General features: G+C 23.7%; 1 protein-coding gene across 1 annotated transcript in view; it reads left to right on the forward strand.

The window, feature by feature from the left end:
* LOC129612737 (peroxidase) overlaps positions 1-26,146 on the forward strand; it is a 75,675-nt gene that overhangs the window by 1,619 nt on the left and 47,910 nt on the right. The window contains exons 2-11 of the mRNA XM_055526498.1: positions 6,293-6,404; positions 6,465-6,792; positions 6,864-7,035; positions 7,111-7,295; positions 7,368-7,560; positions 7,729-8,122; positions 8,191-8,338; positions 8,425-8,607; positions 8,696-8,816; positions 10,527-10,710. Coding sequence (XP_055382473.1) covers positions 6,293-6,404; positions 6,465-6,792; positions 6,864-7,035; positions 7,111-7,295; positions 7,368-7,560; positions 7,729-8,122; positions 8,191-8,338; positions 8,425-8,607; positions 8,696-8,816; positions 10,527-10,710 — 2,020 coding nt within the window. The remainder of the gene's footprint in view (positions 1-6,292; positions 6,405-6,464; positions 6,793-6,863; positions 7,036-7,110; positions 7,296-7,367; positions 7,561-7,728; positions 8,123-8,190; positions 8,339-8,424; positions 8,608-8,695; positions 8,817-10,526; positions 10,711-26,146) is intronic.

Genomic DNA, 26,146 nt, shown 5'->3' on the forward strand with positions numbered 1-26,146 from the left:
AAATATTATATAATTTTTATATGAGATTAATGGAGTTGAAAAATTATAATGGTGAATGATTATATTATAATATTGATTCTAGTTAAGTATAATTTTACTTGAAAACGTTCGAGCAATGCGAATTGAAAAAAAAAATTAATAAAAATTTTTTTTATTAATTGCAGAACAAAAACTTACAAAAATTCCTAATGGAATTTTCTTATATTATCAAATAAAAAATAAATCACAAAGAAATTTAATTATAATGAATTTTTACGGACTTCTTAAGAAATCTTTACTTTTTTTTTAAATTTTAACACGTTCTAAACAAAAACTTTACAGACACGCTTATTTAGACGTATTAAGATATTTTATGATTCATGCTTAAACCATTTTTACGTGTTTTGTTTACATATTAAAAATATACGTCTGCTATTTTAATGCTATCGGTTTAAATAACATATTTTAATATGCAAAACTCATCACAATAAGAATTAATGTTTTAACTATACAGTCGAATCCGAATATTAGCAAATTGCGTGAAAGCATAACTTTATTATTGACAACACAATCTTGGTTTTATTAATTTTTCCAATTCTTCATAATGTATTCGCGCTAATTAACAGCCTAATCCTGTATCCTACTTTTTCATCTCATTATTTATTAACTTTCAAATCAGAAGTCCCCATTTTTCTAATGGATATTTCATTTTCTCACATTATTTTAATTGGTTTTTTACATTTTTCCTCAAATTATCGAATGAACGTTTCGTTTCACCTTGGCAAAGACAAAGTGAATAAATTTTAGAAAAAAAAAGCAACGCGAAATAATTTTTATTAGACCAAAATTAGATAATACAAATATATGATAGTTACTCACTTTCTTCTCACTTGGCGAATAGAACAGCGCGATACACAATCAGGCTCCAATATATTATGAACTAATTATGAGCCATTTTAAAATTTATATTATTCAAAATAAGGGACATTGTATATAATTCATTATGATTGGGATTGTTTATAAAAAAATAAAACGGATGAAAGCAACGAAAATGTTTGTGAAATTTTGCAATCTAGTTAATTAAGTCAGAATTGTTCTATGAAATTGAACAAGGAAGTAATTTCATGTTTTAATATTACCTAGTTTTTTTTTTTTTTTAATACATGATAATTTTATAAAATTACGAACTCATATAATTGGAAAATATAATTATAGTTCTTTCGTTAACAAAATTATTAATTTCCCTAATGCCACCTGCGAATGTACATACGTAAATATCAAAAATGTGTAACTTAATTTATTTTTAAATTATTTGATTATTTCAGCAATTGAATTTGTTCAGAACTAATGAATTTTCTTTGAGAAAAATTGATTTTACGAGAATTTTAACATGTAAACGCTTCCAAAAGTAATTTAAAGTGCAGAGGGAATATAATTTTTCTTTGAAAATTGGAATACATATGTATAGTAAATTTTTTTTTTCCTTCTAGGAGTATAGGGCTAGTGCATGATATCTATCATACATTAGTTTCTATAGTCATAGAGAGTTAGCTAGGTAGGTGACTAGCCTACCGTAGTTTTTTTTATTTATATTAAATATTTCAGTTTGTTAGTATTTACTGTTTATTTTTCTTAGTCTTTAGTATCGAATATTATGAATATTTGAAAATTACTTGTATAATATATATTAGTATTGCATATTAAGTTATAATATAATATTGAATATAATTTTTATAGTGACCTGACCAGGGTTTGAACCCGAGACCCTTCGGTTAAAGGGCCGGTGCCATAACCACTGCACCAATGATCAGGTAAATGTATAGTAAATAAAGCCGAAATTAATATTTCATTTCTTGAAATTACAAGAGTAAACATACCTAAGGCGGAGAAAATTCGATTGACCGCCATTTTTTAAGTATATTTCAAAGAGACATGTACCTGAGCTTCTAAAATTTTTTAAAAATAATCTTAATATTAAGATCTTAATAATCTTAAAATTAAGAAAACCAACAACTTGGAGATGTGATCAACATTATGTGAATATTTAAAACATAAATACAATGTCGCTCTCTGAATGGAGTAAAATCATTTAAAACATTTCATATTGTTTTCATTTCGATTAAATTCTAAGCATATATGTACATAATATGTAAATATTAAATCTTTTTACATACATACATAAATAGACAACAATTTTATTATGAATGTAGGTATTTGCATAGTAATATTGTTGTTAATCTTCATTGAACAGGTCAATTAATAAAAGCTTTATTTTTATTTTTTAATCATATTTACTTATTTAAAATTAAATTACAGTCAAAACTAAAAGTTAAAATTAAATACAACAATAAAAACAAAACAAAAGCACAAGTAGTTGAAAGCAGATAAAAGTGGATATAACAAGTGTGTACAGAGACTCCATCTACATTCATATTTTAATATTATTTACTGTTATGACTGCTTTGTATCAACAAGTAAACAAAACAATAAAATAATTTCTAATCAAAAATATTTTTCTAACTAAAAACTCGAAAAAAATATTCTCAGATGCATTACGATTGTCTAACCAGACTATCAGAAGACCATATATTAAAAAATTATAAAAAAAAATCTTTACAATTTTTTATTATTCACCTCAATAATTTTGATATCGAAATGTCGTGTGCCATGGACAAAACGCTTATTTCGAAATCATATATGTAAATAAAACATAAGTAGTAAATATTTCTTTTTTCGAAAATCATTTCCTTATTTTAATTTGTATTATTAAAATACAAAATATCAAGTTCTTAAGTTTAATAACCTAATAAAACTTATTTGATAATTTCTTATTGTATAAATAAAATAAAATTCATTGAAAAGCTTTAATATGTACAAAAAATTAATTAACTCATTTCTGGCTCAGGTTTTGTAAGTAGTAGCATAAATTTTAACAAGAAAATAAAATTAATTGACAACAATAGATTTAATAATTTGAAAACAGAATTTATTAAAATGATTTAGAGCTAATAAGTTGCCCCTGTCAATCAGCTTAACGCAAGCATATGCAGATTAGTTGTGAGTTTTGTCAGAGTATACTGTTAAAAATCAAACATCACTAAGCCAAATATTAAAATTATATTCGAAATAACTAAGAATATTGTATTGGAATAAAAATGAGATAATAATAGATAGATTCATAAAATAACTGGTCTCCAACCATATATTGCTTATTGTAGGCTTGAGCAACGAGTTTTAAGAGCAAATTGAGTTTTAAGTTGTAAGTGTTAATAGAAATACTTTTTCCCACTTTTTATCACATCAAAAGACACGGCGCATTCAAATTATTTTAAAATATACTCTTTTAAATTTGACTGAGCTTTCTGGGTTAAAGAAATTGTGTTTGTATATAAGTATAAATTTTTTTTAATTCAGAAATTTCAAATGGGGTTTATATTGTAGATGTTGAGTAAAAAAACTGAAAACAAAATGAATAAATAATAAATAAAGATGGATCATTGGACATAATAATCATCATCCATATACATATAGAGTGAAGCATTAATAAGTGATTTAACATGTACCATTATTCCGTTTGGAAGCATTAGGGCCTTCCACTAATAGCTATTATAGATTCAAGCTTCAAGATTTATAAGCTATTAAGGTAATTTGGCGTGTTACTGGCCTGTGCGATATATTTATTATATTAAAGGACCGATGTCATAATCATTGGTATCTTTGGGTAGATATCGTTTGAAAGTTTAGGGCATCGAAAATGGCTAAAATTTTTGTTCGAAATTAGGTGTCAAATTTTCACATTTTCTGAATGCAAGAAATTTAAGAGAATTTAGTACAGATTAAGAGTTTAGAACATAGTTTTTTTTGAAACATTTCATTTGGGAACTTTCAGTTGGATATTATACTATTAACATCCAATAAAACATTTTCAATTGTATTTATAACAATTTCATATACCAATACCTATTTAATATCATTAAACGTTGGCGGTCTTGTTTACAAAATATAATATTAACTTCAAAGTGTTCTTAAAATGAAATGTTTTGGTTTGCTTCTTTTGCAATAATGCCAATGTACATAATTTCCACTTAACAAATTAGTTTTTCTTTTTCAATCAAAAATACTCACTAACCATAATTTAATATGGAGTTGAATGGAAATTTTTAAACCTCAAATAGTATATATATACATATATGTTATATGCAAATGAATATATGGAATATTTTTGAATACGTTTTTTATGATTTTTGTATGAGAGCGTATACGTATGATTCACTTAAATTCCATTTACATATTCTTAAGTCAAAAACTTTCCAGAAGTATTCATAGTAAAAATATACTTACATAGCTCAATAAATTATATTATGAAAGCATAGTGAATCAAAGTCAATAGCCATGCATTTAATGTTATGATCACATACTACTTATTATATTTTTATGTATAGTTAGGGGACATCTATGAGCACAACTATCTGCGTATAACTTATTATTATACATAATAGTCAAACAAATTGATTAAAGGCACTGTAGAATTTTATTGTATACATTATTCGTATATGAATGTAAGCTTTAACAATAGTAATTTAGTTATAATTTAGGGGTGTCAGATTTTCACCGAAATAAACCGGGACAAAGAGAATTTCTTTATGAAACGCATAAATATAAAAACAAAAAAAAATATTGTTAAATTTTAAGGTGTAACAAATGAAAGGCTTAAATAAAAAATTATATGTGTATTGCACAAACACCAAACAATAAATTTTATTATCTAAATCTGACCTAATCAATTTCAGCTTGTCCTTTAAAGTAAGAAACAGATACGACCGCTCTTTTTTCCAAAAACAAAAAATGTTTATGGATGTAAAGAAGAGTACATATTATTACGATTTTATTAGTAACATCCTTTTGCTCATTCTTAACACTGCAATTAAAACATTATGTTTGCAATATACTTTTTTTTTTCTATGTATATTTTTTCTCTCGGATGTTAGACAGACGCTTCAGATTTATGCACATACCTACCTATAAATGAAAACTTTCAAAAAGCAAAAAATTGCGTTTTGCGGTTTAAACTTAAAAATTAGAGTCTTTGATCAAAAATCCTTGACTGGGACACTTTACTGTCCTGAGAACGTGAAAAAATTTCACGAAAACACTCTGGGAAGTTTGACAACAATATGATTTTGTAATAACTTGAACAAACCTATTGAATTTGAATAGTTTTTAGTAATTCATAAATAAAATTTTATATTTTGGAGAAATATGGAAAATTTTCTAATTATACGAATAAATAAAGACTATATGTAATAGTCATACGATTAAAATAACTGTAACATTGTGTTCTCGGTATGTGTATTTAAATGATATAATATGTATACTTACTGTGCATATATAATATATACATATTATGCAGTAACGTATGTACATACAATAATTATGCATTTTGTAATCGAAAAGAATGAAAACTGGTTGAACAGGAAACTTATTTGTTTACAATTTTTACACAATAAATGTAATTATGTACGTAGGAATTTTAATAGACTAAGAAAGAAATTGGATATGGCATTTACAATTTATTTCTAATAAAATATTTTAATTATTTAAATAATTCAAAATAAATTACACTTACACCAAATAATAATTAAGAATTACGTAGTTGATAATATTTTTGTTAACTATTATATAAACCCATGCAATATGTTAAGCATTGCTTCCAAGTATTTGGCATTTAATAATAAATTATTACTCATATTTACTCCATTTCCTTTACAATGAAAATATTTAATTGAAGGGATGAATGCCAGTGAATTTTAACATTCATTTAGAACGTGAAATTTAGAAAAGTTCACTATTTTTCATTAGAATACATTTAATAGATAATATAATAGTTGCAGCACAAAATACTTGAAGTAATTTATTTTGATTATTGAATAATAAATTTTATAACTAAAAATGAGTGGTCAATATTAATCGTAAACAACCCTTTTAATTTTTTAAATCGTCACAAAAAATTGCATAATTATTTGTTTATATCTATATAAATGTATATATACATGTTTGTATTACAATATAAAACTTAAATTCAATTTATATTTAAATAAATGTTATCATTACAAAATTTAATCTTGACATAAAGTTCATCAATAACAAAAACAAAGAAAAAATATTTTAATTTTAAAGAAATTAACAAATATTTTATATTTAAATGAACAAATCAAAATATTAATAATAATTAAATGTAAAGAAATTATTAATCACACCTTACATGAAATAGCTATAAATAAAATTTGTGCTTTAAAATTAAATTTATTTTCAGATTCCGATTATAAATTATCTGGTAATGATGAAAGAATTTTAAATCAGTTAACAGATTCCGATTTAAAATCATTCATAGAGTTGGGAATACAATCAATTCAATCAAAAGATATGTAAGTTTTTTCGATTTATTCTCGTCTTTTATATTAAGTATTTGAATTTTTCTGTTCTAGATTAGAGAGAAATCTTTTGAATTCTGAAATTACAGTACAAAATGGAAGTCTATCACATGCAACATATTTGGAAACATTACCAAGTGATGATGCTAAAAAAGATGATAGAATTGCAAGTGAAATATTACAATCCAGTTTATATATACTTAATTCATTTTGTTTACCACATGGATTATCGGGAAAAGATTGTCAAAGAATATTTTCAAAAACATCCTTACCAGAAAGCAGTTTGCAACAAAATTGTCAATTAATTAACTCAAAATTGCGTATTGGTCATTCAGCTTTCCGTCGATTATTGCCAGCAAATTATGAAGATGGATTTTATAAGGTAATTTTTAAAATTTTATACCTTTTTGAAAGTGTTACTCGTATATTATGTGTAATGTATATAATTTTAAGATTTATGGACCGCCATCGCTTCCGAAACCACGGGAAATTAGTAAAATTGTAGCTATTAATAATAAAAATAATATGCATAATTCTGAAGAAGATGCAAGTAGAAATTTAATTGTTGTACAATGGGCACAATTTATAGAACATGATCTGAGTAAACCAGTTGTCAAATCAATGAGTAAATTTCAAAAATTTATTTGTTTTTAAAAATTTGTTTAAATATGTAATTTGGAATTTTATATTTTAATTCAAGATAATGGTAAACCAATAGAGTGTTGTGATTCGGATTATTATAAACTTTCCCCACGTTATCAACATCCATCTTGTGCTCCATTAGAGGGTATTACACACAGTAAATATGATTTTGTTTCATGTTTAAATTATGTAAGAAGTGCTTTAGCTGTTAACCCACTATGCAAATTTGGAGCTGCAGAACAGGTTAAATTTAAATTAAATAATTTTTTATTTTTTTGAAGATATTAATAATAAACAATTATTTGTACGAAATAGTTAAACGAGGCTGTTGGTGGTTTAGATCTTTCTCAATTATATGGAATACCTAATTCTGAATCTCAAATGAGATTATATAAAAATGGAAAACTTAAAAGTTCAATGCCAAAATCAGCTAGATTACCTTTCCTACCAAAAGCTGTAAATTCAGAGAAATATTGTGTAGAAAATTCATCGGAATGCTTTATGGCTGGTAAGTGAGTATGAGTAACTAAATTATACACAGTAATATTGATTAAAAAATATTTTATATATATTTGCCAAAAAAATTGCATATATTGCGGGGAAAGTTTAACATAAATTAAGTAGAATGTGATTTAATCAAAAGAAATTTTAAAATATTTTTAAATTTTTTTAAAAGGTGATTCAAGAGTCAACAACAATCCTTTTGCTACTATGATATACACATTATTTTTGAGATCTCACAATCGAATTGCAAGAAAATTAAAGGGAAAATATCCAAATTGGTCTGATAATCAATTATATTTGGAAAGTAAAAAAATTAATATTGCAATGTATCGTGAAATAATTTATAATGAATGGATACCAGCAACTTTAGGTGAAAATATAGCCCAACAAATTAATGAAGAACCATTGAAATATTTTCATGATATAAATCAATTTGGTACTTCAAATGAATTCGGAATAGCAGCTATTCGATTTTATTTCTCAATGATGCCAAACGTTTTATATGAACAAATTAAACCATTTGGACGTAAATTAGAAGAAACAAATATAATCGATGTTGGCATAAGGTAATTTTTAATAAAAATTTTATTATTAAAAAATTATGTTGAATAATGATAAAATAATTCTTGAATAGTTCTGATGGACCGTTAACTAAATTATTTTCGCTAAAAGATCAATTTTATAGTTCAAATTTTACTGGAAACCCACAGAAAATGAATAGCGCTTTTTCAGCAATGCTAATACAAAAAGCAATGAAAATGGATTCAAAATATTCTGAAAGTGTAAGTTAAACTTCTTTTGAACATGATATATACAAGCTCATGATGAGCATTCTTGAAAGTTTAATGTTTTTCAAATATCAATTTAGATGTCAAAATATTATTTGCAAACAAAATCGTCTTCAAATAAAGTAAATGGATTAGATAGCTTAGCTTGGGATATTCAAAGAAATCGTGATCATGGTCTTCAACCTTATGTCAAATATTTAGAGAAATGCGAGAATACAAAAATCACAACATGGGGAGATTTAGCACAGTATATTGACAGTGAGGTAAATTTTTGACATTTAATATGCAAAAACTCAAAAAGAGAACTTGTTTAAAGTATTTTGATTTTTAAAATTTGAACATTTATTTTAGAATATCGAAAAATTGAAATTGGTCTATAAGAATTTGGAAAATATTGATTTAATCATTGGTGGAATATCAGAAAATCCAAAAAGAGATTCTGCAGTCGGTCCAACCTTCACATGTATTTTAGGTATTAAAAGAAAATTCCAATTTGAAATTTTAATTTTAAAAATCATTCAGTATAATCTCGTTTAAAATTAAAAGTAGGATTTGATTCAATTTAAGCATTTAAATGAGCAAAAAGTATGAAAAACATTCTAATTTTCTATTATATGAAAGGATTAATCAGAAATTTTTCCTATTTTTTACTACAATAATTAAAATTTGTGATTTTTTAAATTAAATCAAGTCCACTTAATTTACAAAACATGTTTATTTTTAAATCAGGTCAGATTACTTTTATAATATAATTTTATAATTTAGGACTCAAAATCATTTTCGAATTTCATTTGTTATATAAATTCACAAAATTTTCAGAAAGCAAACATTCAATTATCATAAAGTGGTTCTTTTATGCAAAACATTCCAAAAGAGAAAAAAATTATTTCCTATTTGAAAATTTTTTGCACTTCGCAGACTTAATCAAATGCATCATATAGTAGTAAAATTGATTGGAACTATAAGATAGACTAAAGACATATAAGATACTTATCTACAATTACAAACAGGCTTAATGATATTACACTTTATTTCATGATATTGAAAAAAAAAAAAGAAACGTGTTGTCGGTAACGAAAAAGTATAATTTAATAATTGACTAACCAGTTCGGTGGACCACAAACCGCAAAGATAAGATTGGTGAATTTTTTTTTTAATTCATAATATCAGAAATATAAACCTTAATGTTATTTTTAAATATGTAGGTTAAAAAAAACCCATATAGCGTATTAAAATAATTTTCTCACTATATATTTGATATTTTTTCAAAATAAATGACTATCATAACCTCAATTAATTTATAATTAAAAAAAAAAATTTTAATACGAGAAAAAAAAACCAGCCAAATTTAAATTAACAAACCAGTTAATTTTACCAGTCATACCCAATTTAACAAACATCACATGCGTTTTAGAATGAATTTCCAATCACGTTTTACAATTGCTTTACATTTATAAATGAATTTATCAAAAATTTATAACAAGTTTATTTGAATGTTATGAACATTGAATGTATAATGGCAACATTTTTGGCAATATTTTGCTTATAAATCATGTTAACCTGTCAAAAGCTAATATTAAATTTTTGGAAAATTAGATAGATATAGATATATTGATAGATATAGGTAAAAGGAAATAAAATAAATATTATAAGTGCTAGAAGAATTAATTAAGATAGCATGATATATTTTTAGAGCTAGACAGTAAATATTTTGTATTTATTTAAACGAATTTTAAATTATAAGGCAATTATCAAATTTTTAAAATTAATTTCATCCGACATGAAAATTTCATACGATCTCTAGATCATAATTATGAGAATTTGTTGATTAACAACAGTGATAAAATAAAATTCAATACTCTATTTTCTCGGTTAGAAAGCTAAATTAACGTAAATAATTTGATATTATTTTAAGTAGCTATAATTAATTTAAATTATAAGTTGAGAATAATTAAGTGAGGAACAATATATAATGTACTATGTAATACTGAGAACTGCTTTTCGCCATACTTATACCAGTTGAATTTAATAATAATTTCAAAATATAAATGTCTTGAAAAAATTAGTTTATATAATCCAGATTAAAATGTCTTACTATAATAATCACAAGTTTTGAACTTATTTTTCCTTAAAAAATAATGCAGATAATTTAATATTAAATTTTTTTTTTTCAATTTTTTAGCTGAACAATTTTCAAATACCAGACAATTACATTATAATTTACAAAATAGAAATTTGGAGAGCATAGAAAATATGTACGATAATAATAATAAACAATTTGGTTCATGGACCGCAGCCAAACTTCTTTGTGATACAACAGCATTAAAATCTGTACCCAAAAATATATTTATGGTGCCATCGGAAAGGTAAAAAAAATATTTGAAAAAATATGTATATAACAACTGTAACCATTTATATATATATATATATTTTTTTTAGTAATCCCATGATACTTTGCTCAAATGGAGAAGAATTCCAATAGTTTAATTCAAATTCCAGTCAAAATTTCACTTAATTTTTATATTTTAATATTGTGTTGTTCCTATTCATGTATTTAATTGTATAAAATTAAAATTATTTTAAGAAAAAACAAAATTGTATATATATATTATATGTATTTTAGAGAACTTGAAAAAAATTTGAAATTTAAACTCAAAGAACTTTTCATTGAATCAAAGCAAAATTAAAGAAATAAAGACGCAAATGAAGTTACAATAGTAAGGAAACAAATGTGAAATGTATTAATAAATTGATGCGTTCATTGATGAGGCAATGAGATGTAGTTCATTTAAAATTTTTACAAGGGGTAAACCTTGTGAGGACACAATTGAACGGTACTGTTTGGGTTAACAAATTGATTTAGTCATTAAAATTATGATTTCCCTTCGCAATTTGTATTTGATCTTAGTTCCATTCGTAAATTGAATTTACACATTTTAGTTTGTAAAAAAATAATTTTCCATTTTTTTTCAAAGACTTTACTGCAACATAAATTGCAAGAACATTTTATTTATTAAGTTTAAAACAAATAAGAGTTTATCATTTCCAAATAATTTTTTAATGCTAAATTTACCTTTTATTTAATTTAACTGCCTTGTTAACAAATTTCTTTTTCATAAATATGTTTAAGAGATATTGAAATCATAAAGACAGTTGCAATTACACTTTTTTTTCAATTACACTATACAAAAATGTTTGTGCCTATTATCTAAATACGAGTATAATATTGAAAAACATACATATACTTTACGCAAAACTTCAGGAAATTGTACTCTGAAATAATTATTTTAAAAATTATTTATAAAAATTTAATATGAATTTAAATTTAAATTTATTTTATTTTAAAAAAATGAACATTAATTTACCTCTCCAAAATCTCAGCCACAAATATTATTACATTCATTGTCGTTACGAAAAAAACGACGACAATATGTTGAAAACAAATTGCATACATTCAGGCGTTGAATTGAAAAGCTCACCTTAATACCTTACTTACATTTTTAGAAATTTCAATTTACACTTTAGCTATATTCAATGTATAAAAATTAGCAGTTAAAGAAATTTTTAGCAATTTAGATTAGTTAATTATACATATGTTATGTACAAATAAAAACAATTAATAAATAAATTAATACAAATTAGATTAATTATACATATAAAATGTAAGAGTTGTATACACCATTGCTAAATCAATTTAAAAATGAATTTTGTAAAATTTTACATAAACGAATATTACAAAGTTCGGATTTTTATGTTTGAAATGCAATGGTAATAAAAATTTTTACATAAACCAGCAAAATGTTTTATTTGAGAATAAGTTCTAAATTAGTACGACGCATCGAAATTTTAAATGTAACATAATTCTATATTTAATTTATTCCTATTTATTACTATTTAAATTGATAGTAAGCAACATCCAGAGAGATTATAAATTAAATTTTTATACAATATTGTTCATTTATTTTAAGACCTAAAAATTTAACTCTTGAAACGCAATGAAAGAAACAATTCGCCCAATTGTTATTTAACCTATAATTTTTTTCTACACATATTTACATACGAGTACATATGTATGTACATATATAGTTCAGAATAAAAATAAAAACGCACCGAACAATTTTAAAAACTAATTAAATTTTTTTTTATTTCCAAATACGACAAACAATTTACTTCCTGCTCTTATTAAATATTTTATTAAAAGTTGTTTTTTAATTGCCTCAATTTAATTGATTACACATTTTCAACCTATAAATACTATTTAAAATATTTTAATTACAATATTTCACAATTTCAGGATTTACCTTGATTTACAATATTCTTAATTAATTATTGAATAGTTTATTATCAAGTTAAAAGAACAAGAAACAATTACATCATTTCGGATCAAAAATTAAAATATTTAAAGATTGATGAAGAAATTTTTGAATTTTTTCGAATTTTTGGCTATTCCCACACAATTCTGATGCTACTGTACATAATTCCATGTGTACGAAATTCGAACACATTAAGCTAGGATAACCAACTTTTTCCCAATTAAAAAAAGTTGTTACTGCAAGAATCTTAATTAGTTCGGATTCAATCAAAGAAATGACTCCAATGACTGCCATACAACTTTTAAAATATTTTAATCAAATTTTGGGAACTGTAAAGCTAACACTTTAAAAAGCTAAAGTTTCGCATAAATGAATGGAATAACAGGCTCACAACTTGTATAAGTTGATATAATAGCTGTCTCGCCATATAAATTCAGAACTATTTCCCATTTAACATATAAAAATTGCAATGTACGCAAATGAATTAAACCCAAATTTTATTAAAAGAACTATTCCAAAAAAGGAAGGTTTATTTTTTTTACTTTCGTGCGGATATTGCAGAGATGGAATAAATTTTTATTCAGGGATACAAATCTTACAAATAAATTACAGTAAATAATTTTTTTAGATTAAAATTTAGGCCATGACTTAAGTTAAACTTAAATGTATTAATTGATTTCGGTAAAACTTAAAATGCAAAACATAATTTATGTACGGTAAATTTAACAACATCAAAAATAAAGTTAATTTTAAATTTATATAGTTTTAAATTATTGACGGTAATAACTATTTAATATAAATACAAACTCTTTAAGATATTTACATAATATAACTAATATGGATAATTGTTATTATTTCATTAATAATCCGTTAAGTAATTATTATAGTTCATTTGTATAATTTATCACGATCTTTATTATAAACAACGATTCTCATATATTTATATACATGCATACATATATTAAAAATACTCGTACAGGTAGTTATTTGCAGTTTCATCTAAATCACTTGTTCGTTTACCATTTTTAATTGGTAATTTATAAAATACGAGAAAAGAAGATCGTTAAATACGAGTATGTGAATTTTGTGCTGAAATAAACCTTAAAATATATTTTATATATGATAAAATCTTACAGTGCACGTATATGTGTATGTTCTCTATATACGTGTATAAATCTACATAATGTACACGTATGTATATTTTGTGTTTATTATAATTTTTTCTTGTCTTTAATTTAATTTTTTTTATCGTTTAAATGAGAGTAAAAAAATAATGGACCAGTTATATATAAAGTTTAAAAATTGGAATAATTTAATAAAACTATACATGAAATCACAATAAATAATAAAATCGCTTAAAGTTATAAAATTTGAATGCTCAGAAATGTAAATGAATATACATACATACAAATTGATTTAAACCATATTAAGAATAAGAATTACATAAAAAATAGGAAAATAAGTTAATGCTTAATAAATATGTAGGTATTCAAATATAGGTATAGCACCATGTAGCACTTTTATTTTAATGTTATATTGAATTCATACAAATCGCGTACTCATGTTGAATTGCATACGACAAAAATTTGACTACACATTGCAATAAGAAATGGTTACTTTACCGAATGAAATTAACATTTTATTATTTTGTATTTAATATAAGACCTACATATATAGTTTTCCCAATATTGGGTATACAAAAAAATTCGTAAAAGAAAAATTTACCAATCATCAATAGATGCATTATTTTTTTAATTCGGCTTTGAATTCGCCTGCAATAAAATATTTCAATACAACAATTGGACCAGACCATAAATTAAACGTTATTTATTATGAAATTTTGGAAAGTTATATAAGTGATTTTTATTGTAATTTTTGATTTTCATTTGTAATTTTTATCAATTAAGCCAATGAAAGTTAGAAAATTTAAAAAGGAAGTTTTGTTTTTAAATTTTGCAATTAATTTATTAGACTTCGTACTTAGTTTGGTTGATTTATTTATTTGCTGTCAAATTTTAATTACTTTCCATTCCATTTTTGTCTCATTTCTTTGAACTAATTTAAAAAGAGCTTCATAATAATTCTTAACTGTATATACAATATTTTCGTTTGTGTTATAATACTTTCCTTTTATTAAAATGTATTTCAAATTTCACTTAAAATCTCTGAACAATTTGGAATTGCACGTCACACTCTGTATTATGTATCAGCTATAATTTTTAAAATTCCTTCAGCAAGCAACTGCATTCATGTCTTATATGACACATTCCAGATTATTACCTCCTTCGTATAGTACAGTGAATACGAATAATTTTTTTAAGGAATGATGAATATCGCATAATACGCACATATTTATTTCTCAATAATATCTTAAAAATTATAAAAATTAAAAAATTTTAAAAATAAGTTTTCTTTAAGAGTATAATTTATTTAGCAGAAATTTGAAAAGAAGTTCTTTTTTGAATACTAAAATATTAAAAATTCTGAAATATCATAGTTTGTCAATTCAATATTTTTTAAATTTTTCAAAAAATCTACTTTCTCTCGTAATTCCATTTTATAAATATCTTTCTTTTACATTTTTCAATAGCTCATTATTTAATAAATAGATAAAACAAAAGCAAAACAAAATGTGGCATTAAACTTAACACACTTTTTGGAAAATTCCTGAATGTTATGACTTCCATTTACTTCAATAGTTCATTTTGAATATTAACAACAAAAACTATTAATAAAAATGCTTAACATAACAAAAATAAGTTGAAGAAAATTTTTTTTTCAAATTAGAGCAAATGTTTCTTGTACCTATAAACCACAAAAAAACTAGATGACATTTTTAATATTTTCACAATTTCCCTATATTTGGTCACATAAGTATATATTTCAAATACACTTGTATTATAACCAAATTGAAAATTATGTAATTAAATTTTAAAAAAATATAAGTATACAAAAAAAACTACAACAACTACATGTCAGCTCTAACCTTCCTACACTAATTTTTTTCTTATAAACATAAATTTTATTTTGTTTTGAATATTTCATAATTAAATAAAAAAATTTATACTGAAATATTACGAGTCACCCATAATTAAATTTTTTATTCACGTTATTATTATTTTTTTTTGTATTATTAAATATTTTCCAAATTATTGGGGGAAAATATAAAACTATATTGTTGCACCTCCTATATTTTCTAACTGATAATAAAATGACTGTTGTTGAAATTTGATACTCAAATCATAAAAATAAAAATTAATTAAAATTGTTGGGAGATAAGAAAATAATTAAATTAAATTATTCGTAACAGAAATTAGTTCACATTTGTATTGGCTTGCTTAATTTAAAATAATAAATTTCATATATACTAGTTAGCTGCTTTATTCCAAAAATTTAAATTTTCCTTTTAAAAAAATCTGGAATGAATTTTCTTTCTTCCGTTTTTCTTTAATATGGTGTTCATGTAAATTCTTTCATATTTATTTTATTTTGAAATATTTTTACACACACAGAAAAATGCAGACTATGGTAATGAAATAGTGTAAACAAAAATATTAAAAAAATGTGGACAAGCATCTGACGCATGCATACTCATCTAAAAAAGCCTAATAGCTAAAGGTAAAAATTTTTCATAAAAATAATTATACATAATTTGTGCATGTACATCTAATATTTTGTTTTAACTACACTGATTAGCCAGAGATTAATAAATAACATGTCTAGTTCTTTAATTTTTTCATCATATCCTAAATATATGCAATTTTATGAAATTTGCAATTTTATGAACAATTGATTTAATTCAAATTTATTAAGTAACTAAGAACTATCGAAAAAAATTTAAAAATATTAAAGAAAAAATTAAAAATAAAAAGGACATTTTAAAAATAATATATATGTTGGTAACAAGGAATTAATAAATTTTATGAACTATCACAGCAATTTTATATGGCACACTAAAAAAAATGAAAATATTTTTTCCGATTGCTTTACGAACACTTTTAATTAAGATTTTCTTAAATCTATAAAAGTTTAACTTGAGTTTATATAGTACACCCCTTTCCTTTGCACTTTCATTCACAAAAAATCTACACAAATTGTATGTACCAATATTACACTTAATTCATTTAATTTATCTTATACCCATTCAAAATAAAATTATAGCTATTTCTGCTTAAATATTTTCATAGCATCTACAACTAAAAGATTAAAACTTCAATTAATTTACAATGTTCGATGTTCACTTCCTTTTAATTTATTTAAGTACTCAATAAAATTTAATAATTAATGTATAAAAAAAAAAGAATTAAAAATCTTTTTCATTATTTAACATTAACCATAACTCAATAAAATCCAGTAGCTAAAATTATATACTATGCATATACAAATATTGCAGTCCGCGAATATTACCTATACATGTATACTTGTATAAATAATTGTGATTAGATTGTCACTTAAAGATTATGAAAGAAAATAATTTATGTATATTATTTTATTTTTTAACTTACTTTACAACTTGGTGTTCCATTCATTCTGTGTATATACAGTACAATGTGTACATTATGAAATTACAAAAAAGCAAAAAAGCTAAAAAGATGCAATTTCAATAATATTGATGGAATTAAAATATTTTTCACTACTTGAATTATAAATTTGAAAATAATTATAAATAATAACAAATCCACATAAAGCCAAAAAATAAAACACTTTCAAAGCTTTATATGTGTACGATTAATCTTGTCAGTCTCGATGTTAGTTCCAAGTTTTCTACAAGCTCTTCTCGCAATCTTTGAAGTGGAAATTTTTTGGTACTTTTAAATTCAATTGAGTCTGAAAAAATAAGGCGTCAATAATTTTAATGTCAACTGAAAGCCACGACTTACAATACAAAATGCTTTCACCTGTCGAAACAAATCGGTACTGACATTTTGAAAAATTTTCAAAAACAATAAATTAATTTTTCATTTGAATATATAATCAGCAAAAACACATTTTTTGATTGTTCATAAAGATCTAAATCATAATGATAATTGGTTAATGATTTTGTCCAAAAGCCCGAACATTGAGTGAAAATTCACCTACATTATAACACAAATTACGTAAAATTTTATAAAGACTGTAGTTTGTTTCTTTTTTAGACACGGTTGCAGTACATTTTAAAATAATTTTTGCAAATGCAGATGATACACACCAAATTTTTCATAAATTCTCTTTCTTGTATTGTATTGTGAATTAATTTTTAACAATTGCTATAATTAAGTTATAACTTCCTGTTTAGTGCAAACGTGTAACACAACAAATTTTCTGCATATAGTATGGTAACACTCTATATAATAATCATATTTATTTACCGTCTTAACATTATTGATACTTTTTATTTTCAAAAGATTATTTTGTATAATCAACTTACATACTTAGTCAAATTAAAATTATATAGGAAATTATTTTTGTAATAAATTAAATTTCGTAAGATAAAATAAAATAAAAATTTAGCTATACTAAAATATTTTATTTTCAAATTTGAATTCATAACTAAAAACAAAATAACACATTATTTAAAATTAATTCCAGTTAAATATGATATTATACATAACGTAAAAAATTTGATATTAAATTATAAATAAAAATTTAATTTGTAATTAACGATTTAAATTTAAACCATAATTAGGTGATTCTGTAAAATTTGCAAGATGTAAGATTAAGTTCATATTTTTTCAAATTAAAAAAAATACAAATTTCAATTTTAGCTGCTTAAAAATTCTTTAATATGATTTTAAAACTTGAGTGGTCCAGTTTAGTACTCGCGCGGTGTGATTTTGCCGAATTTCTGAAAAAGTTTATTTCTGAAAAGTGTTCCTTAATTTTTGACTTCATATTGGTAACCAGTAAAAAACAAAAATTTAAATATTTAAAACAAAATTATTTCTGAGAGAATTTACATCTGCTTAATTATGTTACTTTTGATGTAATAGTTCCTTAACGTAACGAGCATAAATAGATTGAATACCAAATAATGACCAAAAAAAAAACTGGCGTGTAAAAGTTGGCGCATTGTTTTATGAAATCTTTGAAAAATTTCGAAAATTCAGTTCTTTTCAAGATGAAGCTCATGTGAAGTTTAAAAGCGATATAACATTCATAACCTCATAAATTAAAATAATAATTGCCATCAATTATTCCAATTATAACAATTTTAGAAGACGTGCTTATATAAACACACAAAATATGTCTCCAAGGGAAGCATTTTTTTGTATTTGCAATCAATTTCCCGTATTTGCATTATCTTAAATATTGTATGAATGTTTTTGAGTTCTGACTATAAAAATATTGTTTCCAAATTGTACGATGGTATTAAGAAATTAAATTTTTGAGCTAAAAATGCTTTTTAATTTTCATAATCGAATATTTTCTTTTAGCATTTTTTAAATTACGGCAATTCAATTTTAATATACTTAATACAATTAATATCAAATTAACCACATTATGTGTTTTTAGTAATTTTCCAAAAAAGACATCCGTGTCAGTCCATCCGTGTGTCGTTTTACAAATTTTTCACATCCCTTAAAATCGAAAGCTGAAATTATATACAAATAGAACTTCTTTACTTCCAACTTATTTGTTTACAAAAAAATGTTTATCTATTCTGCCATACTTTAACAGTTACAACCCTTCAAGTATTAAAAAAAGCAATTTTTTGATCATTTATTGAATCGAAACTAAAAAAAATTTTTTTAATTCCGCGACATATTATGTTTCTTAAAACTCGAAACAGCATAATAACAGAAAATGGTATTTTTGGCACAAAATGCTGTTCTGGAATTTTAGCAGCTTTTAGAAACTAATAAATAATTTATTTCGTTATGAGAAATTTTTTTCTACCTCTAGCCCTTTCAAGTTATCGTCTCTCGAAATTTTATAAAATTTGAACTTTCAACACCTTGTATTTCTAAAACTGTAATTTCCTCCGAATTTCATTAAAAGTATAAGGCCAATGGTAATTTATTTGTCTCAACTCACTTACTTAGACTTCGAATGCAATAATTTAATATAAATATTTTGGTATATTATTGCAATTAATTAATTGAAATAGGTAGTACATTGCTTAAAAAAAAAGAATTTTTACTTGTTCAAAGGAAAAATGCTCCTTTACAAAGCACTAATCACTGGATGGATTCGAATTTATTTAAAATAATTACGCGTTTTAAGTATATAAAGAATTTTAAAACTTTAAATAGAGATTAATAACAGTACAAAAATTTAATAAATTTCTTTCATGCGCCTTTAAAGCAAAATAAGTGAAATATGGCAATAAAAATTTTTATTTCATACTTATGAAATGTAACTATAATCCATTTAGTATAATACTATAATAATAATTGAATATTCAGAGATAAAATGTTTATATGGTGATAACCTAGTTTTACTTTTAAATTATTGCGAGCACTAAAAAAAGCAAATTGTGTTAGCAATCAGCACATTAAAATATGGTAAGCGCGTTTAGATAAATTGAAATTGTTACAAAAACCTTCATTATTCGAAATTAAGAGTTAATAATTTTAAATTCTAATAGTTTAATTTTGCTATTATAATTGACTTGTTTTGACTAAAACAAAAAAAGTGGCTAATAAAAATGATTTTTTAATAAGATTTGAAAAAAATGATCTTTTTTTCAAATTTTAAAATTCAAATTAAAAAAAAAAAATCTACGAATGAAATAAACATTGCATCATATCCGATAATTTGAAATAATTTTACATACTTAATAGGAGAATTTGTGGAATCTCTAATGGTATATACACATTATCCGTATGTCAGTGCCTAAAGCATATGAACTGGGTGACAGTTATTGTTTTTCAGTTAAGTTAATAAAAACGTTAATAATCAAATTTATTCATATTGAATGACGTAACTTTTACACTTAGCTTATTAACCTGAATTGAACTCTTTTTTGGATTAATAATAATGACTTTTAAAAAGATAAAAATAAATTAGTTGAATTATCATTTGAAATCGCTTATAATAGATTTTATAGATCATGAAATTATTTGCAATTTTAATTCTATAATGCAGTGGTGTTAACAACTTTATATTTAATTTAATACAATTTCAGAAAATAATGTGAAATCGTAGTCTTCCACATTTTCACGCATATATAGGATTCAATAATATTGCTAGAAGGAATTTTTGCTGTACAAATTTTTTTACCGTCGAACTCATTTCAATTAACTTGCTAATTTTTAATGTGCGTTTAACTATGATCGAATTTGCTTTTATCTATTTGCCACTGAAAGAAAAATATATTTCAATTTACATTGCCTTATATACAGTGTGTTGCTGTTCTTAACACCCATAATTATATATACTGTTAAAGTTAGACTTACATGTACTTTATGAAAATCAATTGGAATTAAATCAGACAAAGATACAGATATTTTTGAGTTTAAAACGGCATGTGTTTTTGAAATTCTAAAAAAAATATTGGTTTCGATATTACTGAGAAATCTTTAGTCTAAACCATATATAATTAAGTATATGAATATAAACCTTAAACACATTGCAAAACTTAGTAAAAATATATAGTGATCAAAATTGACTTTGAACCGCAGTAGCTGGGAACTTTTAAAGGCTCCAGATAAAAGGTTTAACCTCTCATTGGAAACACCTCCTATTTTTCATATATTCATTTACAATAAAGTAACATGGTATTGCCAAGACATAAAAACACACATAATCCATACCAGATAATCCTCGCTAAATAAAATGCAAGTTTAATCTAAAAATTGAATTTTACTTTATTTCGGATTTTATTTCGACCTATATTATTTTATTTCGATGTGTTTTATTCAACAACATTTTATTTTACATATATCGCAACTGAATGTAGATGAATGACTGCTAGATTTTTCTATGCAAGGATTCAATTTTAAGCAAATGATTTTCATGATAAACCACCTCTGATTTTTGGCACAAAAATTAAATAATAACAAATTATGTTATGATTCTCTTTGGGCGAATAATCGCAAACATTTTCTCACTCAAGAAGATGATAATTAAAACTATATATATACTGTATAATTATACGCTATATATATTATAACAGACGAATAAAATGAATACGTTTATGCGTTGTTGGTTCCTCTTCATTAAATATAAAATCTTAAAATATTTAATATTTTTTTTAAATAATTTTTAAATTCGTGTTTAAAAAAAAACAATAAATTCAAAAAATTGTGAAGTATCAAAATTATATCCGATGACCTTCTTCCGTAAAACTTGAACTTTTGTTTCTTTTTTTACTTTAATTGTATACGAAAATCAATTAAATGGTAAAAATAAGACCTTTTCAATAATCTAATCTAAAAAATCTATGCCTAAAATGGTGTATTAAATGATTCTTTAATAAATATAATTAATTTAAGTACGAAGTGATCATTATATTTTCCAAAAAGTTCTTTTAGAGTTGAAAAGAAGAAAAAATAAGTTTTCATTGAATACTCATTGAAATATTTAAATAAACACACTTTACCTTCATTTTGCATCTGATTTCTATTGTATTTTATTCGGAAATGTAATTTTATTAATTATATAATAATAAATTATCAAAAAGATATCAAACAACCTATTCCAATTCAAGTCATTTTTTGAGAAAAATTAGTATTCGGAAATAGAAGTAGATTCTTTTGTGTTTTTTGTTTATGCTATACAGTGTAATTGTGTAAATAGCCATTTTTAAGATTATTGAGCAGATTGATTTTCATTCATTCTAATATTATTGTTAGATAATAACAAAAATTACACTAATTTAAAAATCATGGAATAAACAACTGATGATTTTCTTTACTAAAAGCCTAGAAATTGTATCATTTTTTCTTGAATCGCTTTCAATATTTTAGTTTTGCATATACATACATAATAAAATTGTTTGTAATCAAAAGTTTAAGAATGAAATAAGCTGCCTTTATAAAATAGAAGGTCAAAGACATCTTATTAAATTAAAGCTGTAATAAGTTTAATAAATTAAACTCTTGATTCTTAAATTTGAAGACGAATTTCAATTGTCAAAATTTTTTTATAATTTCATTTTCTTTGTTTAAAATAAGTTGGAAGCAAATCAATTTATGGCAAACAATTTTAGATACAAGAAAAATCCTGAAAAAATGAGTGATTTGCGATACAAATATAACTTATGTAGAAGGGTTGATATTCTAAAAGAATGCTTGTAAATATCAATCGTTTAATTAGCTTCTTCTACATTTCGGATACTCGTAATTTTTGAATTTAAAAACGCAAGTTAACATTACCTATTAGAAGAATTTTGAAAATAAATACAATTTTTCGTGCTTCGAAAGTAGATTCTTTTAGTTTTATCTTTTAATTAAGCCCACAGTATGTGAGTAAAACGCTGTACATACTTACACTCTTGTCACATATCATTGCATTGTATGCAGTTAATTTATCATACATAAAATGATACTATATGAGTATGTATATAAATATCTACATATATATTTTCTTTCGTGCAAAATTATTCTAGTCTTGCTGTTTTTATTATTTTAGGAAAATAAAATGACAATGTGTCATTATTTTGTTTATTTTACTAAATAAATAAACAAAAAATATAATGTACAAGCAATTATATAATTTGACACCAATTACACCCTTGAATTTTTCTATATTTTTTTTTTATCATTACCATGCATCCCATGTCATTTTTGCCATTTTAAAAAAATTTTTCATAATTTCCAGTCATTTGAATTTTCTTATTTTTTCTTCTTTATTTTTGTGATTCTTTCAATGAATGTTGATATGCAGAAGTGTGACATTCAGTATACACGCAATGTCAAAAACTGTTAATCATGGAGTTACAGCTATCAGACTCCAAAATATTTTAATTAAACAGAAAAGTTAAAAAAATTTTAAAATTAAATTAAGAAATCTGTTTAAAATTGTCTACTAATCCAATCAATATATTATCGGGTCGGATATAATACTGTGTAACTCACATTTTCTAAATATTCAGGAAATAATTATTAAATTATGTTAGGTACGATTACCTAATAAAGAGAAACATAAGTACGCTTTAATTCATTTTAGCTTAATTTAATCAATATAATACGATAAAGAAATTAAAAAAAAAATTTAATCTAGCACCATTTTATTAAAAGCAGTAAAATGTCGTTAATATATTAGGCGGCATAATGTAAATTAAATATGTGTGATTAATTCAATTGTTAGTTAAATGTATACGTTTACAATTGTGTTTACAAAGAGAATATTATTAGGTGTCGGGAATATTATCGTCGTTTTACGGAGCTGGTAAAAGTAAAGTTTATTTGAAATAATATGTTTTGATATCAATGAAATAAATCGGACCTTTTTCGCATACCAGGAAAAAAATTTGAAATTTATTAGTTTTTTGATGACTACAAACCAATACTGAAGAAACATTTCTATAACATCTTTTCTTCGTAGACAGATTTAAGACAGACGACAAATTTACCTTACAGAACGAAAAGAAAATCAAAACTTCATAAAATGTAATTGGAATAACGGTACAAATATTCCCAGTTTTTCTTATTTTTCTTCTTATTTCACCATTACTTCAAAAAATCAATGTTAAACTGCCCACCACAAAACTTAAATCCGTTATAGAATAAGAAATATACACACATATAAAAAACATACATACATAAATGTGTATAAAATACAAAAATAATATACTACCAATATGTCAAAACAATTTAATAATATTGTTTTAAGCAGACCACAGGCATTTTTGAGGTTTATCAAAAACGAAAATATCGTATATGTGCTAAAAAATCATTGTTTACAAATAATTCAGCAAATTTTAATAGAAAACGATAGCTCAAGTTCAACAGTTAATATTTAAAATATGGGTAACGAGTGCGCACAATATCTAGTCTACATAATGTTATGTACATGCGAATTTTATTATACGAAACCTATAATACGAAACATCTACACTTTATACGTGGTATGACATATGAAACTTCAATATACAAGTACATACAATACACACACATTAATTATGTAACAAAAATGTGTTTTGATAAAATTTTCATTTCGACGATCAAATAAAAACAAAATTTTCATGGGCAACAATTAATGCTAAAAAAAAAATTGTAGAAGCGAATAAGAATAACGTAATTATTATGCACGGTTATGTGATTAACGCTACTAATAGTATGACATATAGCTGTACTCAGATTGTATTTAAATAAAATTTTTTTATAGGTTATGATTTTCACACAAATATTATTTTTATAGGTTACTGTTTTCATTGTGTTTATTCGTATCTATGTAAGTTTATTTTCCAATTTTCATATTATTGTAGAGCCATTCATCATAAGAAATTTGATGAAAATTTAACTTTTTTTTTATGAATGCCGATTGCTGACATACACAAGATGACGGTTGACCAATTTTAGTTAAAAAATGCAATTTAATATCATAGTTCCAAACTAACAATTTTAGTAGCATATGGACGGCTAAGGGGGAAAAAATTTCAAAATTTTCAATTAAGATTTCAATTATAGATTGTCTTTTGGGAAAGAACATGAAAAAAAATTTTATTTTAAATATAATAAAAATATGATTAAATATGAAAAAAAAATTTAATAAATTTTATTTAATTTAAATAACTAAAATGGACTATTGACAGAGAATTTACTTTGTAAGAGGTCCTTCGCTAATGACATTTTTAGAATTTAAAAATAAAATATTACCTACATGCAAATCTCAAACAAAACATTATACTTAATGGTCTGCACTAAGTGAAATATATTTATCTATGTGCTGTCAATAAAGTCTGGCATTCTTAATTCACAGAGCAAATTATAATTTCCGATTTATCAATTTTGTGGCCCTTTTACAAGCGGAGCCCTATACTACAGCCTGTTCATCCCACGTATGTAGGTAAATTGGACATTGACAATACACAAAACAAATTGAATCATTTCTGGAAAGCAGATTTATTGATAATAACGTTATTTATGTTGCTCTATTGTCACAATGGCCGTACAACATGAAAACATTATATTGGAAACTACTTCAAAACTTTTTAGATGTTTTATTTTGCATTTGAATTATTTTTTTCTTTTTGAGATTTTGAGACATTTGTTAAGATCTTATGAAAATTATGAAAAATCACAAATTCGCAATTAAATAACAACAATATGTCTGTTTTGTTGCGGTAAGTGTTGTGATGAACCGTAGTGTTGGTTAAAATTCTTGTTAATAAAAAAATGTGTTTAAATTATATTTAGTCAATTCTGGAAGCTATATAACATCTTGTTCATGTATGAGTTTGTATACAGTAGTACGGGAAGGCCATTAACGGAAATATTCAATACGGAGCTTAAGTAAATTTTTATTAGCTTTAAAAAATTTTTTAATATTAAATTTTCTATTTATTTTATTATTCTAATGAATTCGGTAGATAGAAAGTTCAAAGACATTGCAATAAAATTAT

Source organism: Condylostylus longicornis, unplaced genomic scaffold, assembly GCF_029603195.1.
Source record: "Condylostylus longicornis isolate FDR11 unplaced genomic scaffold, ASM2960319v2 ptg000004l, whole genome shotgun sequence".
NCBI lineage: Eukaryota > Metazoa > Arthropoda > Insecta > Diptera > Dolichopodidae > Condylostylus > Condylostylus longicornis.